The sequence below is a fragment of the Anomaloglossus baeobatrachus genome, chromosome 6 (assembly GCF_048569485.1).
Source record: "Anomaloglossus baeobatrachus isolate aAnoBae1 chromosome 6, aAnoBae1.hap1, whole genome shotgun sequence".
Classification (NCBI taxonomy): Eukaryota; Metazoa; Chordata; class Amphibia; order Anura; family Aromobatidae; genus Anomaloglossus; species Anomaloglossus baeobatrachus.
In genome coordinates, this window is record NC_134358.1 from 574198654 (window position 1) to 574216971 (window position 18318).

The 18318-nt window shown below is 46.0% G+C and overlaps 1 protein-coding gene across 1 annotated transcript in view; it reads right to left on the minus strand.

Annotated features, from left to right (window-relative positions):
• WNT3A (Wnt family member 3A) overlaps positions 1-18318 on the minus strand; it is a 220472-nt gene that overhangs the window by 10996 nt on the left and 191158 nt on the right. Inside the window, exon 2 of the mRNA XM_075315890.1 lies at positions 14077-14318. Coding sequence (XP_075172005.1) covers positions 14077-14318 — 242 coding nt within the window. The remainder of the gene's footprint in view (positions 1-14076; positions 14319-18318) is intronic.

The following is an 18318-nucleotide window of genomic DNA, read 5'->3' on the forward strand; positions in this document are numbered from 1 at the left end:
CTGAGTCACAGGCCCGAAGCCTGCAGTTATTACAGCCCTATAAGAGGATCTGTGATGGCTCCATGTCAGGTAGTCGGATGAGATCTCCCACTGTTCCTCATCGTTATGTTCCTGGCATTTATCCTTGTGGATGGTCCTTAATCATTGGATTTTTTGAGTCCCGATAGAAGAAAATATCACAACCTGGGAGAAATTGTCTCTAGAGCTCCAGTAGGATCTGGCCTCAGTGTGTGCTCCTTGAACAGATCTTTATAGCCAGCTCTAATTATATCTGGATTATAAAAATCCAAGAAAAAAAAAAAAGTCATAGTCGATGGTTCACAGGAAGACGCGGGGTGAGAAGGTCTCCAATCCTGTCCCTCCATCAATAGCATATCTGCCTGTGACAAGGGAAAATTGGAAGAGAAGTGCTGGGACAATGGGACTGCACCAGGCCCACCTGAGGGCTGAATGGGAGGTTGTGTGTGAGAGGTCTGGTCACATGTGACAATTCCCCTTAACCCTGCCCGGCCGGTATGGCAAATCGTCCTTATTACCTGCTGGGAGAATGAATCCCCCTTTGTGCTGGCACTGTCACGCCGCATTAGATACACAATGGCCCCAGATATTTTATATGAAATTCACCCTCAGCAGTGATTAGCAAGAACCAACTAAGTCATAGCAACCTACAACTATGCATTGGAAGGGCCTCGGTGTCGGCCAAAAGGGAAATCCCTATTGAAATGGTTTCATAAAACAATCTAAAGGGCGTGTGAATTGTGGGCGAGCGTTCCCACTTTTTTCTCTTTGGCTTAATCTCATGGTCTTGGAGATATTGTGTTTGCGGCATATCCCAGCAGGGAGTGGACCAGGGTCTCTCGTAACTTCTTCTACAGAGACTTTTTCATAAAATGCTGGTGCCATCGCCTCCCGCAGAAAAGAGAAACACGGATTTATGAAAAGAGGAGCCCCCCGAACACATCCTGAACGGTAACCATTCCTCTTCCTCAGGTCACAGGTCGTAACCTGGAGTCTGGGGGTCGGCTTTTTGGCTCCTGCAGATCCTTACAACATGGAAGCTTCAGGCAATGAACTCTGGAAGGAAAAGCTGAAGCTTCGATTCTCGGCACGGCTGGTTAACCAACTTTTCACAATGTCCAAATCTGTAGAGAATCTTGACTATGTCCCACGACCGGGCGCCTTCTGCTGCATGGAGTCTGTACAGAGTTATATGTCATGACTATATCTGAGCTACAGAAGTCTAGTTCAACAGTAAAAGAAACAGAGTTCCCAGCAGCACAGAGTATTTCAGGAGCAGAACAGGCTGATTGTGTGGGATGCAGCCACTTCTATGATCTTTGAGGTGGATAGCATACTCACTAACATTTCCTTTTGCGGATACAGGGACGTCCCAGAACCCAACTACATCCAGGAATGCACTCGACACCTCGACGCTCCATCCATTGCTCCCCATCTCTCACTGCCTCCTTTTGGACTGGAAATCAGCACATTTTTTGGGATTGTGTCAGAAAATTTGGGACAGTCCTGGCAGCTGGTGGTAAATGGATGGCAGGGGTGTGAGATAAGACTTCATGGCCAATTTATAGGAATTACGGTTTGTGCCTCCAGTGTGTTTGTTTCCAGGGTCTAAGTTACCTGAATGGAAAATTCGACTGATTTTTTTGGAAGCATCAGCAAAGTACGAGCCGTCACACACCGGACAGAATCCAGGTGCACAAATATGAATCATAGAAGGAAAAATCTTGACAAGTTTTTATAATAGACAGTGAGAGATCTCAGTCGTATTCTTGTCCCCGATGCCCCCAGTAGGGGGAACACTGGTTGTATATGGCCCGAGGATCCAGACGGGAAAAATGCCCTTCAATCAGAAAGGAACGGGAAGGTTTTGCATCATGACCAAATGCAAGTAAAATAGAAAAAAACAAAAATGTAAAAATAATATTACAAAATTCTTCCCATTACTTTGAGCCTTTGGCCTCAGACACATCAGATCTCCTGCACTTTGATGACATTTGATGATACTGGGCAGAGTTAAAGGTCAATGTCAATAACAGCGCAGGACACTGCAAACATTTCTTGGGTGCTCAATACACAATTTATTTGTGCTCAAACAACCAAGTAAAAAATTCACCAGCTGAAGCCGACATAAAACCAACCGGTCCAACCAGCGCCTCAATCTGCCATTAACTAATCAAGTTACCCACATACCTTCCATCCGAAATAACCCAGATATCAGTCCACCTTCTGTACGCACAAAAAATCTACTAGCCAAGATACCAGCTTAGCTTTGTACCCTCAACAAAACAACTGAGTAAGGCTCACCTCACATTAGCGGTATTTTGCCGCAAAACTGGATCAGTCACAAATGCGTTTCAGTTCAATTAATTTCCAATGGAATCACGGCAAGATGCGGTCACATGCGGTTGCGTGCATCCTACACAACCGCATGTGACCACATCTTGCCGCAATTCCACTGGAAATGAATTGAACTGAAATTCATTTGTGACGGATCCAGTTTTGCGGCAAAATACTGCTGATGTGAGGTGAGCCTTACCAGCCTAATGTCTGCACTCATGACAAACTAACCAAGTTAGCAGCCTAGCTTATGCACCCACAACAAGCCAACTGAGTTACCAGCCAAACTTCTGAACCCCCAACAAATGGACTAACCAAGTTACCAGACCTCCTTATGTATCCACAACAACCCAAGTTACCAGCCTAATTTCTGTACCCACAACCAATGTACCAACCAACTTAGCAGCCTATTTTCTGTACCCACGAGAAAACCAACTGAGGTACCAGACTGCCTTATATACCAACAACAAGCCAACTAACAGAGTTACCAGCATATGTTGTGAACCCAACTAGCCAAGTTACAAGTCTACTGTCTGTATCCAACACAAATCGAGAAACCAAGTTACCAGACAACCTTATGTATTTATAACAAACCAACTAACCAGAGTACCTTCAGTACCCAAGCCGACCAACTAAATGACTTACCAAACGGCCTCATGTACCCAAAACAGTCCAACTGTGATACCAGCCTACCTTCAGAACTCATAACAAACCAATTGAGTTACCAGACTGCCTCAGGTACTGACAACAAACCAAGTTACCAGCCTACATTCTGTATCCATAACAAACTAACCAAGTTACCAGTCTTCCTTCTAGACCCACAATAATCCAACTAACCAAATTACCAGACCTCCTCATGTACCCACAACAACGAGACTAATTGAGTTACCTGCTGAACTTATGTACCCAGAACAAACCAACTAACCAGCCTATCTTCTCTGCCAAAAGCAAATCAACTAACCAAGTTACCAGCCTACATTCTGTGATCACAGAAACCCATCTAACCGACTTACCTGCCTAGCTTCTGTATCCACAACAAAGCAACTAACTGAATTACCAGACTTCATCATGTAACCATAATAAATAAATTAACCGAGTTACCTGCCGACTTTCTGCAGCCATATCAAACCAGCTAACCAAGTTCCCACTCTACCGTCTGTAATAATAACAAACCAACCTCCAGCATACCCTCTGTGCCCACAACAAACCAAAGTACCAGCCTTCCTCTTGTACTCATACCAATCTAACTAAGTAAGGTAGCAGACTAACTTCTGCACGGACAGCAAATCAGACAGATTGGAAACAGGTCATTTGGTTGGAGCAATGAAATGAAAGTCAATAGATGGCTCTAATGGGGGCAAATGGGTCTGGAAGAAACAATGGAAAAGGGGCTAATGGATTGAGAAATTGAAAAAACTGTCAAGTGGAGGAAGCCTGATGATATGGGGGTGTTTACAGCCAAAGGCATTTGATGCTTGACCAGGATGGATGGTAGTCTCAATGCTGAGATATATGTGAGGATCCTGCAAGACAAGTTAATTCACACACTTGAGTACTATGGGTATGAAAAGGATGATAGTGTACCAGCAGGACAATGACCCAAAGCATACGCAGAGATTGGAGAAGAAATGGTTAAGTGACAATGATCTGACCAGTATACACCAACACTGAGAACATGGAGAAGAGACCTGACCAGTATACACCAACACTGGGAACATGGAGAAGAGACCTGACCAGTATACACCAACACTGGGAACATGGAGAAGAGACCAGACCAGTATACACCAACACTGGGAACATGGAGAAGAGACCTGACCAGTATACACCAACACTGGGAACGTGGAGAAGAGACCTGACCAGTATACACCAACACTGGGAACGTGGAGAAGAGACCCGACCAGTATACACCAACACTGGGAACGTGGAGAAGAGACCCGACCAGTATACACCAACACTGGGAACATGGAGAAGAGACCCGATCAGTATACACCAACACTGGGAACATAGAGAATAGACCTGACCAGTATACACCAACACTGGGAACATGGAGAAGAGACCTGACCAGTATACACCAACACTGAGAACATGGAGAAGAGACCTGACCAGTATACACCAACACTGGGAACATGGAGAAGATACCTGACCAGTATACACCAACACTGGGAACGTGGAGAAGAGACCAGACCAGTATACACCAACACTGGGAACATGGAGAAGAGACCTGACCAGTATACACCAACACTGGGAACGTGGAGAAGAGACCTGACCAGTATACACCAACACTGGGAACGTGGAGAAGAGACCCGACCAGTATACACCAACACTGGGAACGTGGAGAAGAGACCCGACCAGTATACACCAACACTGGGAACATGGAGAAGAGACCCGATCAGTATACACCAACACTGGGAACATAGAGAAGAGACCTGACCAGTATACACCAACACTGGGAACATGGAGAAGAGACCCGACCAGTATACACCAACACTGGGAACATGGAGAAGAGACCTGACCAGTATACACCAACACTGGGAACGTGGAGAAGAGACCTGACCAGTATACACCAACACTGGGAACGTGGAGAAGATACCTGACCAGTATACACCAACACTGGGAACGTGGAGAAGAGATCTGACCAGTATACACCAACACTGGGAACGTGGAGAAGAGACCTGACCAGTATACACCAACACTGGGAACGTGGAGAAGAGACCTGACTAGTATACACCAACACTGGGAACGTGGAGAAGAGATCTGACTAGTATACACCAACACTGGGAACGTGGAGAAAAGACCTGACCAGTATACACCAACAATGGGAACGTGGAGAAGAGATCTGACTAGTATACACCAACACTGGGAACGTGGAGAAAAGACCTGACCGGTATACACCAACACTGGGAACGTGGAGAAGAGACCTGACCAGTATACACCAACACTGGGCACGTGGAGAAGATACCTGACCAGTATACACCAACACTGGGAACGTGGAGAAGAGATCTGACCAGTATACACCAACACTGGGAATGTGGGGAAGAGACCTGACCAGTATACACCAACACTGGGAACGTGGAGAAAAGACCTGACCAGTATACACCAACACTGGGAACGTGGAGAAGAGATCTGATTAGTATACACCAACACTGGGAACGTGGAGAAGAGACCTGACCAGTATACACCAATACTGGGAACATGGAGAAGAGACCTGACCAGTATACACCAACACTGGGAACGTGGAGAAGAGACCTGACCAGTATACACCAACACTGGGAACATGGAGAAGAGACCTGACCAGTATACACCAACACTGGGAACGTGGAGAAGAGACCCGACCAGTATACACCAACACTGGGAACATGGAGAAGACACCTGACCAGTATACACCAACACTGGGAACGTAGAGAAGAGACCTGACCAGTATACACCAACACTGGGAACGTGGAGAAGAGATCTGACCAGTATACACCAACACTGGGAACATGGAGAAGAGACCTGACCAGTATACACCAACACTGGGAATGTGTAGAAGAGACCTGACCAGTATACACCAACACTGGGAACGTGGAGAAGAGACCTGACCAGTATACACCAACACTGGATATGCGGAGAAGAGACCTGACCAGTATACACCAACACTGGGAACGTGGAGAAGAGACCTGACCAGTATACACCAACACTGGGAACGTGGAGAAGAGACCTGACCAGTATACACCAACACTGGGAACATGGAGAAGAGATCTGATTAGTATACACTACACTTGGAACGTGGAGAAGAGACCTGACCAGTATACACCAACACTGGGAACGTGGAGAAGAGACCTGACCAGTATACACCAACACTGGGAACGTGGAGAAGAGACCTGACCAGTATACACCAACACTGGGAACGTGGAGAAGAGACCTGACCAGTATACACCAACACTGGGAACGTGGAGAAGAGACCTGACCAGTATACACCAACACTGGGAACATGGAGAAGAGACCTGACCAGTATACACCAACACTGGGAACGTGGAGAAGAGATCTGATTAGTATACACTACACTTGGAACATGGAGAAGAGACCTGACCAGTATACACCAACACTGGGAACGTGGAGAAGAGACCTGACCAGTATACACCAACACTGGGAACGTGGAAAAGAGACCTGACCAGTATACACCAACACTGGGAACGTGGAGAAGAGATCTGACTAGTATACACCAACACTGGGAACGTGGAGAAGAGACCTGACGAGTATACACCAACACTGGGAACGTGGAGAAGAGACCTGACCAGTATACACCAACACTGGGAACGTGGAGAAGAGACTGACCAGTATACACCAACACTGGGAACGTGGAGAAGAGACTGACCAGTATACACTACACTTGGAACGTGGAGAAGAGACCTGGGATCAGATTTCAGTGGAGATATGATTGAATCTGATGGAGAGCCCAGAAGGATTCAGGCAGAGCTGAAAGCCAAAGGTGGATTTACAAAAAACAAGCAAATAATACAAATTCAAATACAGATTTGTAGGAGCAAAACAGTAAGGAGCCTGCAAGTCAAAAGTTCAAAACATTGTTACCCTTTTGCTTGTCAGTGTAAGAAGCTCACCCTCTGTACCCACAACAAACCAAGCTACCAGACTGCCTCATGTACCCACGACACACTATCTAACCAAATTACATTCATGGCAGAAAGATTTAGCACCCGTGAAATTGTTCCAGAAAATGAATTTTTTTTCCAAGAAATTATTGCAATTACACATTTGTTATATACAAGATTATTTCCTTTGTGTGTATTCGAGCAACAAAATAAACAGGAAAAAAAAGGCAAATTGGACAGTATTTCACACAAAAATGGGTAGGACAAAATGTTGGCAACTTTTCAAAATTGTAGGTTTGTTTCAAGTACGTGATGCTCATTTAAACTCACATGTGAGCAATATGAAAATCACACCTGAAATCAGTAAAATGGGAGAAGTTGACTGTGTGTGCCACACTAAGTATGGAGAACAGAAAACGGAGATGAGAACTGTTTGAGGAGTTGAGAACCAAAATTATTTAAAAATATCAACAATCTGAAGGTTACAAGTCTATCTCCAGAGATTTTGATGTTCCTTTGTCCACGGTGCGCAACATAATCAACACGTTTACAACCCATGGCATCACAGCACCTACAGGCACATATGGTAGATGTCAGAGATGTTTTGGGCTTGTTTTGCTGCCTCTGGCACTCTGGACATTGACTGTGTGCAAGACATCATGAAATCCGAAGTTAACGAAAGGATTTTAGGTGGCAATATAGTGCCCAGTATCAGAAAGCTTGGCCTGCGTCCTGGGTCAGGGGTCTTCCACAAGGACAAGGACCCGAAACACTTCAAGAAGCCCCAGAAATGGATAGAAACAAAGCACTGGAGAGTTCTGAAGTGGCAGCAATGAGTCCAGATCTAAACCCCATTGACACCTGTGGAGAGATCTTAAAATTGCTGTTGGGAGAAAAGGCCCTTCAAATACAGTCATATGTAAAAGTTTGGGCACCCCTATTAATGGTAACCTTTTTTCTTTATAACAATTTGTTTTTTTGCTATTTCAGTGTCATATATCTAATAACTGATGGACTGAGTAATATTTCTGGATTGAAATGAGGTTTATTGTACTAACAGAAAATATGCAATCTGCATTTAAACTAAATTTGACCGGTGCATAAGTATGGGCACCCTTATCAATTTCTTGATTTGAACACTCCTACTTTTTACTGACTTACTAAAGCACTAAATTGGTTTTGTAACCTCATTGAGCTTTGCACTTCATAGGCAGGTGTATCCAATCATGAGAAAAGGTATTTAAGGTGGCCACTTGCAAGTTGTTCTCCTATTTGAATATCCTATGAAGAGTGACATCATGGGCTCCTCAAAACAACTCTCAAATGATCTGAAAACAAAGATTATTCAGCATAGTTGTTCAGGGGAAGGTACAAAAAGTTGTCTCAGAGATTTAAACTGTCAGTTTCCACTGTGAGGAACATAGTAAGGAAATGGAAGAACACAGGTACAGTTCTTGTTAAGCCCAGAAGTGGCGGGCCAAGAAAAATATCAGAAAGGCAGAGAAGAAGAATGGTGAGAACAGTCAAGGACAATCCACAGACCACCTCCAAAGACCTGCAGCATCATCTTGCTGCAGATGGTGTCAATGTGCCTATTGTACTGTCTATTGTAACTTGTATATGTATTCTGTATGTAACCCCCTCATGTACAGCACCATGGAATCAATGGTGCTCTATAAATAAACAATAATAATAATAATAATAATAATAATAATGTGCATCGGTCAACAATACAGTGCACGTTGCACAAGGAGAAGCTGTATGGGAGAGTGATGCGAAAGAAGCCATTTCTGCAAGCACGCCACAAACAGAGTCGCCTGAGGAATGCAAAAGCACATTTGGACAAGCCAGTTACATTTTGGAAGAAGGTCCTGCCGACTGATGAAACAAAGATTGAGTTGTTTGATCATACAAAAAGGCGTTATGCATGGAGGCAAAAAAACACGGCACTCCAAGAAAAGCACTTGCTACCCACAGTAAAATTTGGTGGAGGTTCCATCATGCTTTGGGGCTGTGTGGCCAATGACTGCACCGGGAATCTTGTTAAAGTTGAGGGTTGCATGGATTCAACTCAGTATCAGCAGATTCTTGACAATAATGTGCAAGAATCAGTGACGAAGTTGAAGTTACGCAGGGGATGGATATTTCAGCAAGACAATGATCCAAAACACTGCTCCAGATCTACTCAGGCATTCATGCAGAGGAACAATTACAATGTTCTGGAATGGCCATCCCAGTCCCCAGACCTGAATATCATTGAACATCTGTGGGATGATGTGAAGCGGCCGTCCATGCTCGGCGACCATCAAACTTAACTGAACTGGAATTGTTTTGTAACCAGGAATGGTCAAATCTACCTTCATCCAGGATCCAGGAACGCATTAAAAGCTACAGGAAGCCACTAGAGGCTGTGATTTCTGCAAAAGGAGAATCTACAAAATATTAATGTCACTTTTATGTTGAGGTGCCCATACTTTTGCACCGGTCAAATGTTGTTTAAATGCGGATTGCACATTTTCTGTTAGTGCAATATACCTCATTTCAATCCAGAAATATTCCTCAGTCCATCAGTTATTAGATATATGACACTGAAATAACAAAACCCCAAATTGTTATAAAGAAAAAAAGGGTAACATTAATAGGGGTGCCCAAACTTTTTCATATGACTGTATGAGAGACCTGGGACGCTTATAAAGAGAGTCCGAAATTCTACTTGAGAGGTATAAGAAGCTTGTGGACGGTTATAGGGAGAGATTGATTTCAATTACTGATTCCAAAGGGTTTGCAAACAAACAGGGAAAACATAGAAATCATGGGACCCCATAACAAATGTCAGAATGCCCCTCCCCCCCCCAAAAAAAGCAAAAACAAAAAAACAAACGTTAAATAATCCAACAGGTGTTCTTAAGTCCAGGCATGCATATATTAGAGGCCAGACATTGTCCAACAAATAGATTGCCCTGAAATAGGAGTTCCATTATACATCACGCCATAATACATCGCACTATCAAACTTTGTTTCATGTTCCATAATTCATGGTGCAGCTTATCACGCCCCCCCAACAAAGTAGATAGCTGGCTCACAATTATTATTACTGATTTATTTCTCCCCCTTCATTATGTAGTGATGTCACCCATTCTGGGCCAATTCCTGGTAAATATGTCTCCCATCCTGGTATATGTCCACATCATGGGCTCATCCTGGTATATATCCGCATCATTGGCCCATCCTGGTATATATCCGTATCATTGGCCCATCCTGGTATATGTCCACATCATGGGCTCATCCTGGTATATATCCGCATCATTGGCCCATCCTGGTATATATCCGTATCATTGGCCCATCCTGGTATATGTCCACATCATGGGCTCATCCTGGTATATGTCCGCATCATTGGCCCATCCTGGTATATGTCCACATCATGGGCTCATCCTGGTATATGTCCGCATCATTGGCCCATCCTGGTATATGTCCACATCATGGGCTCATCCTGGTATATGTCCGCATCATTGGCCCATCCTGGTATATGTCCACATCCTAGTTATCCTGGTATATTTGCACATCATGGCCCCATACTGGTATATGTCTTCATCATAACCATAGCCCCATCCTGGCACATATGACCCCCATCACACTGCACACAGAAAATAGAAAACAATTATACTCACCTGCCCTTTGCACACCTGGTGTCTTCTTCTGATGCTGGCAGCTGACATCAGTGTGTAAGCGGTGCAGAGCATGACGTCACTGTCACTTGTGCCCACTTACACACACGTCAGCTGCTGGCATATTTACTGCTCCCCATGCCTGGGATTATGGGTGTGGGAGCAGTGAATATTCATGTTCTATGATAGCAGCACACGTTAAAGCCCACTCGCTGCAAGAAGTTGGCTGCTGGGTGAACACACGTGCTGCTATTAAAGAACATGAATATTCACTGCTCTCCACAGCCATAATCCCGCCCACCTCTCATTACCGGCTTCAGTGCAGAGAGGTGGGCAGGATTATGGGGAGCAGTGACTTAATTTCGCTGGGCATTGCAGTGCTGGGACTGACGGGTCTATGTGCTGCAATGCATTTCAGCTGGATGTGCACCCTTGGTAGCGCATCCAGCTGAAGCAGGTACCAGGGTCCAAAGGCCTCCCCCAGCTCACGGGACCCATAGCAGTCGTGTGGCCTGCCACCTTTGGCGGTACGCCACTGCAACCAAATATTAAGTTGAGGGTGTCAGTGATTTTGTCCAGCCCATTTTTGGAGTTTTGTGTGGCTGTAGCTAGTCATGGTCACGACATTTCCAAAGTCACCGAGTGTGTTATTGTCAGCCGCGATCACTGAAGGACACTGGATGTTCTAGATATAAAACTTCACTACACTGAAGACTTAGGAGAAAATCCACTAGTGACGCTCTGTATGACCAGGGGAGACTTTATGTAACATTAATCGACTCAACAACAGACCACAATTTGTGGCTTGGGGAGAAGATTTGGTGACGTTGAGCAGTGGACGTCACTGGGAATCCTTCTGAATATTCACCCAGGGACGTCTCGATTAGCGGCGGCAATGAGCTGTGACTAATATTATAACACACGTCCAAAAAGGACCCAAACTAAAGGCTTTGAGGAATACTCCAAGGTAACGGGCAGATCTTCTCCAGGGTCTTGGAGCCTTGATCTGCAGTAAGGGGCACAAGTCACTAACAATGGGGGGAATGTGCCGATCGGAGGCTCATTTCTGTCTCTGAAGCAGGAAATATAAAATAGCTCCAATAAAAGAGCGTGAACGTGAGGCTTCACAACCAGATAAGGCGGCTTTCACACATCCGGTTTTTGCAGTGCGGCTAAATCCGGCTCTAAAACCTATGTAACGGATGCGGCAAAAAAACCGCATCCTTTGCATAAGTTTTTACCTGCGGCTCGTCCGGTTTTTGCCGGTTGCGGCACGCTACTGAGCATGCGCAGTGCAAAAAAACGCATGCGGCGGCCGGATGCAGTTTTTGCCGCCTCGCGCCACATCCGGCGTCCATAGGCATGCATTGGAAAAAGCGCCGCATCGGCCGGATGCGGCGCGATGTGGTTTTGTTCGCCGGACAAAAAAACGTGCCAGGCAACGCTCCATCCGGCCGCCGTATGGGCTAAATATGCCGCATCCGGCAAAAACCGGACCGAACGCAAGCCCATGCGGCACAATCCGGCACTAATGAAAGTCTATGTGGAAAAAATGCAACCGGCGGCAAAAAAAAACGGTTGCATTTTTTCTGCAAAGAGCCAGATTGTGCCGCTCAGCAAAAAACGGATGTGTGAAAGCAGCCTAAGACTTTAGTGGTCGTCTACAGAAGATCACTAATGAGAAACCTTCATCCCCGCACCTGATGTAGGGTTTTATTTTAGCTGTCTTCTGCAATGAGTCGCCCTGACCGTCTGAGCATCCTCAATTCTTCTACATACAAATGGAGCATATATCGTCTTTTTCGGACTATAAGACGCACTTTTTTCCCTCCAAATTTTGGAGGAAAGTGGGGGGTGCGTCTTATAGTCTGAATATATGATTACATGGTGCTTGCTGGCTTGAGGGAATCCCTAGCTGGAGCAAGCACATGAGCTGGCTAATTAACCTCATCAATATGCACTGCTTCCCCACGCCCACCTCTCAGCACTAAAGCCAGCGCGCGCTGAGAGAGGACATGGAGAGCAGACAAGACACTGTGTTACTTAGTTCCTGTAATAGCCGGCACACATGGTCTCTCCGCAGCCGCCGGCTTCCTGTAGCTGCTTGGGAGATAGTCTACCTGCAATTACACAGCAGGAGCAGAGTGCTGGCAGGGGCTAGTGTATCAGCACCACTGTGGTGCTGAAATGACTGCCGCCCCATGTTTACCTGCGCTCAGTACAGTTACCGCAGCATGTCAGCCTGGCCCGGCCACGCACCGAGGACCATGAAGTGGACAGTCTCCCCTCCAGATGAAGTGCTGCCGTAAATGAAAAGCCAGGGCACAGGACAGTACAGCGCCCCCCCACTGGCCCTCTCTCCCCTCCACTGGCCCTGCCTCGCCCCCACTGGCCCCCTCTCCCCTCCACTGGCCCTGCCTCGCCCCCACTGGCCCTGCCTCCCCCCCACTAGCCCTGCCTCCCCCCCACTAGCCCTGCCTCTCTCCCACTGGCCCTGCCTCCCCCCTACTGGCCCTGCCTCCCCCCCCACTGACTCTGCCTCTTCATTACATCACTGTAATACTGTACTTCCTGGTTTCTAACGCGGCGGCAGGGCCAGGCTTACCGTACATCATTACCATAGCTGGAGTCTGCTCCAGTAAGAAGTAGAAGTAAGAAGTTACAGTACAATAAACTATAAGTCCCCCCTCCCCCCTAATAAAGTAAAGTACCATACCTTAGAGGAAAAAAAATCACATTACTGTGCTGAACTCAATTCAATATGAATCCACACCTTGTACAGAAATGCTATGATTAGAACGTGTAAAACTCACAAGGCTGCGGACGTGAAGCGATACCTCATGGAGACCTTCCTACAAGTCATTGGGTATGGGGCTGTGTGGAGTGGCCTCCGCTCACCTGACCTGACCCGATTGGACTTCTTTCTGTGAGGTCACATCAAACAGCAGGTGTATGCGACCCCTCCACCAACATTGCAGGACCTACGACCACGTATCACAGATGTGTGCAAACGTGTCACCTGCCATATTGCACAACATGCAGCAAGATACAGTATGCTGTGCAGAGGCCAGATGTGCATTGCAGCTGACGGGTGCCACTAATGAGCGCCATATGCGTTACCAGCATTCAATGTTATGGGGGGTCATGGGTTTCATAGCATTTCTGTATGCAAGGTGTCGATTCGTATTGAATTGATGATGCCCTGCAATTTTTTAATTCACTTTATTTCTCAATCTCGTTCCGTTTTCAAGATAAAAATGCTAACTCCGTTGTTTTCCACCAGGTGGCGCTATAGGTGGTTTCATTGTGTAGCGCATGGCTACTTTACTATACCTAGACACCACTTCTATGCCTATAGCTGCCGCCGTTCTCAAGTTAATGGTGGAGGACAGGATATGGGTGGACACACTGTATAAAATAACAAGCAAAGTGATAATTACAAGCATGAACTAAGGAAATGTCTTTACCTTTATCCAGCACTGGTCCAAAAATCGCAAGGTTGTCATTTACTGTGGTACAATTCCACCTTCTCCCCCGGAATTGGTGCTGACACTCCTGGATGCCAATTTTGACTCCTTCAGCTACATTGGGCATTATCTCTATATAATTCCTACAGAAGCGCATCTGTTTAGGGACAAGGCCAGGAATGGTCCCACATGGGATAGGCTGTGTCCCTAGGGAAGAGTATTGCTGTCCGATAGCCAATGACCTGGAACAAAGAAACACAACATATGTGAAATGCGTTAGTGCTATGATGGAAAGGTGATGTCACAAGTTTAAACGCTCAAGATCAAGGACTTACTCACTGAGCCAAGAACTGGTCTACTCACTGATCCACTAAATGGTGTACTCACTAGAATAATCACTGGTCTACTTATTGACCTACTCACTGGCCTATTCAATGGTCTACTCAATAGCCTACTCACTGGCCTACTCTTTGACTGCTCACAATTCTACTCACTAGCATACTTAATGGTGTACTCACTGGCCTACTCAATGGTCTGCTCTATGACCTACTCACTGGTCAATGACTGCTCACGATTGTACTCATTGGTCTACTCACTGGCCTACTCATTGGTCTACTCACTGGTCTACTCACTAGCCTACTCATTAGTCTACTCACTAGCCTACTCATTGGTCTATCACTAGCCTACTCATTGGTCTATCACTAGCCTACTCATTGGTCTACTCATCAACTTTCTCAATTACTTACTCACTGGGAATTTGCTTTCCTTACAGGACATTAAAAAAATATGTCACTGACTCATAAGAATAGCTAAAGAATGTCTCATGTCAATGGATGCAGACATAGTTCTATATTATGAGGGTCCTACAAACAGCTCCTCCTATGAATGTTCCGGTTTTGATAGAGTTAGCCTTCAATTGTTTAACAGAAAGTCACCGGAGCTTTTGTGACTGTATGTTGGTTTGTTCTTTTCCATGGCCTCAGCCCTAAATTACTCATCATTATCTGTCTATGTAAATTATAATCTGTGAATAACTCAATGAATGAAAAATCCTGGCCCATCTATCCTCTAAGTAGATACCATGCATTTAGATTTGGAGGACAGCTGCTATTCATTCCTGTGTGAATCTAGAGCGTTTTAATATCATGGCCAATGTGGGAATTATGGTGTCATCAGAGCTTTGGACCTCAAAGCTGATGGGGCAGGAGAAGCTCAGACAGGCATAGTGGACAGTGTAAACCTGCATAGGGATCTCCTCACTCCACAGTCAACATCAGAAGGTCGGCAAGGATGGGATATGGTGAAATTATTTAAATTACGATTTGAATGTTGAGTTATACTGCCGCCAGTCCTCCTTTATAAGGCCACAGCCACCATCATAAAACAGGGAGAGACACAACGCTGTCTTCTGCACACTGTCTTTGGTATACCCCTTCTCACAATCACTTTAACCTCAACTCTTCCTCCCTGTTGTTCTCCATCTCATGATCACTGTAACCACTGACCTTCCTCACACTGTCCCTGGTATTCTCCATCTCATGATCATTGTGACCACTGACTCTTCCTCACACTGTCCATGCTGTTCTTCATCTCAAAACCACTGTAACCACTGACCCTTCCTCACACTGCCCCTGGTGTTCTCCATCTCACAATCACTGTGACCACAGACCCTTTCCTCACACTGTCCCTGGTGTTCTCATCTCACGATCACTGTGACCACTGACCCTTCCTCACACCGCCCCTGGTGTAACTCCATCTCATGATCACTGTAATCACTGACCCTTCCTCACACTGCCACTGGTGTTCTTCATCTCACGATCACTGTAACCACTGACTCTTCCGCACACTGTCCCTTCTGTTCTCCATCTCACGATCACTGTGACCACTGACTCTTCCGCACACTGTCCCTGGTGTTCTCCATCTCATGATCACTGTAACCACTGACTCTTCCTCACACTGTCCCTGGTGTTCTCCATCTCACGATCACTGTGACCACTGACTCTTCCTCACACTGTCCCTGGTGTTCGTCATCTCACGATCACTGTAACCACTGACTCTTCCGCACACTGTCCCTTGTGTTCTCCATCTCACGATCACTGTGACCACTGACTCTTCCTCACACTGTCCCTGGTGTTCTCCATCTCACGATCACTGTGACCTCTGACCCTTCCTCATACCGCCCCTGGTGTAACTCCATCTCATGATCACTGTAATCACTGACCCTTCCTCACACTGCCACTGGTGTTCTTCATCTCATGATCACTGTAATCACTGACCCTTCCTCACACTGTCCCTTGTGTTCTCCATCTCACGATCACTGTGACCACTGACTCTTCCTCACACTGTCCCTGGTGTTCTCCATCTCATGATCACTGTAACCATTGATCCTTCCTCACACTGTCCCTGGTGTTTTCCATCTCGTGATCACTGTGACCACTGACTCTTCCTCACATTGTCCATGCTGTTCTCCATCTCATGATCACTGTAACCACTGATCCTTCCTCACACTGTCCCAGGTGTTCTCCATCTCACAATCACTGTAACCACTGACCCTTCCTCACATTGTCCCTGGTGTTCTCCATCTCACGATCACTGTAACCACTGACTCTTCCGCACACTGTCCCTTGTGTTCTCCATCTCACGATCACTGTGACCACTGACTCTTCCTCACACTGTCCCTGGTGTTCTCCATCTCACGATCACTGTGACCACTGACTCTTCCTCACACTGTCCCTGGTGTTCTCCATCTCACAATCACTGTGACCACTGACCCTTCCTCATACTGTCCCTGGTGTTCTCCATCTGACAATCACTGTGACCACTGATGATTCTTCACATTGTCCCAGGTGTTCTCCATCTCACAACGACTGCGACCACTGACCGTATGTTTAGGCCTCGGTGACCTCTCTGCACGTCATTACATACCTAGGCCATGATCACAGGAGGCTGGATCGGCTAATAGTCTGAGTGGTGAGCTCACACGCCTAGGTGAGAGAAAATATCACGGAGTTTCCACATGCCGTACATTATTCATGTCGTTGGACATAACCTGGGGCTGTAGACTGGGTGTCATTGTTTAGATCATATTGTCAGAGGTTATCATATATTTTATGAATGTTAGTAACCTTGGGTGGCCATTTTGAGTCTAAACAACAATGAAGGAGGTTGTCTTCACCTTTATTTAAGAATGTAATAAAACAAAAGTTGATCATATGCTCCTCTATGGAGGAACTTGGTCCAAATTTCGTACAGCACCCCCAGAGGATAAATGAAGCATTACATAGTGTCCATTGAATATATGAGCGGTCTATAAAATGCAGAATGAGACATATTTTCAGGGGCGCAGAGATAGTAGTCAAAGGGATTGCAGACATACATGGGTCCTGGAGTCTACGGGGCCCAAAAGGTCTTATTGTCCCACATGAGAAGACCGATAAAGACCCCTGAGAGAAAGGGGCTCTCTTAAGCCCACTTTACACGTTGCAATTAGTTGTACAATCGCATTTGAGATGTGACACGCCCAGGTTGCATACAGGATCTTATGGATTGCACGTAGGTCATTCATTTGCTGTCACACGTGCGTTAGTAGTCTATGTTAAATTGATCAATTTTGTGTGCGCTCCTTTAGATCATGTGCTCTGTGACGTATGCATTGGGCACCTTTTTTTTTTTTTTTTATTTATTGACTTGCCAAGCGTGTGTAATGTGTAGAGATGCGTTTTTACTATGTCATCTGCCATTCAGCTCTGCTACATGGCCGCTAACAGCAGACACAGACAGCCATGTAGCAGAGCTGAATGGCAGATGACAGCAGACACAGACAGCCATGTAGCAGAGCTGAATGGCAGATGACAGCAGACACAGACAGCCATGTAGCAGAGCTGAATGGCAGATGACAGCAGACACAGATAGAGCCGCACATTCAGAATGAACTCGGGTGAACCTCACCCGACTTCATTGTCATGCTGCGGCTCTGTCTGTGTCGCGTCCTGATTAGAGGTCACCTGTGAAGGACCCACCGGTGACCGCTAATCCCCTGAGTAACTGAATTGAGCAGCCCTCTCTCATATACTCATCGATACCCGGCGCGGCGCTGCACGGCGTTCACACTGCTCCGGCGGCTTTTACTATTTTGAAAAAGTCGGACGCCCATTAAACAATCTCGTATTCCCTGCTTTCCCCGCCCACCGGCGCCTATGATTGGTTACAGTGAGACACGCCCCCACGCTGAGTGACAGGTGT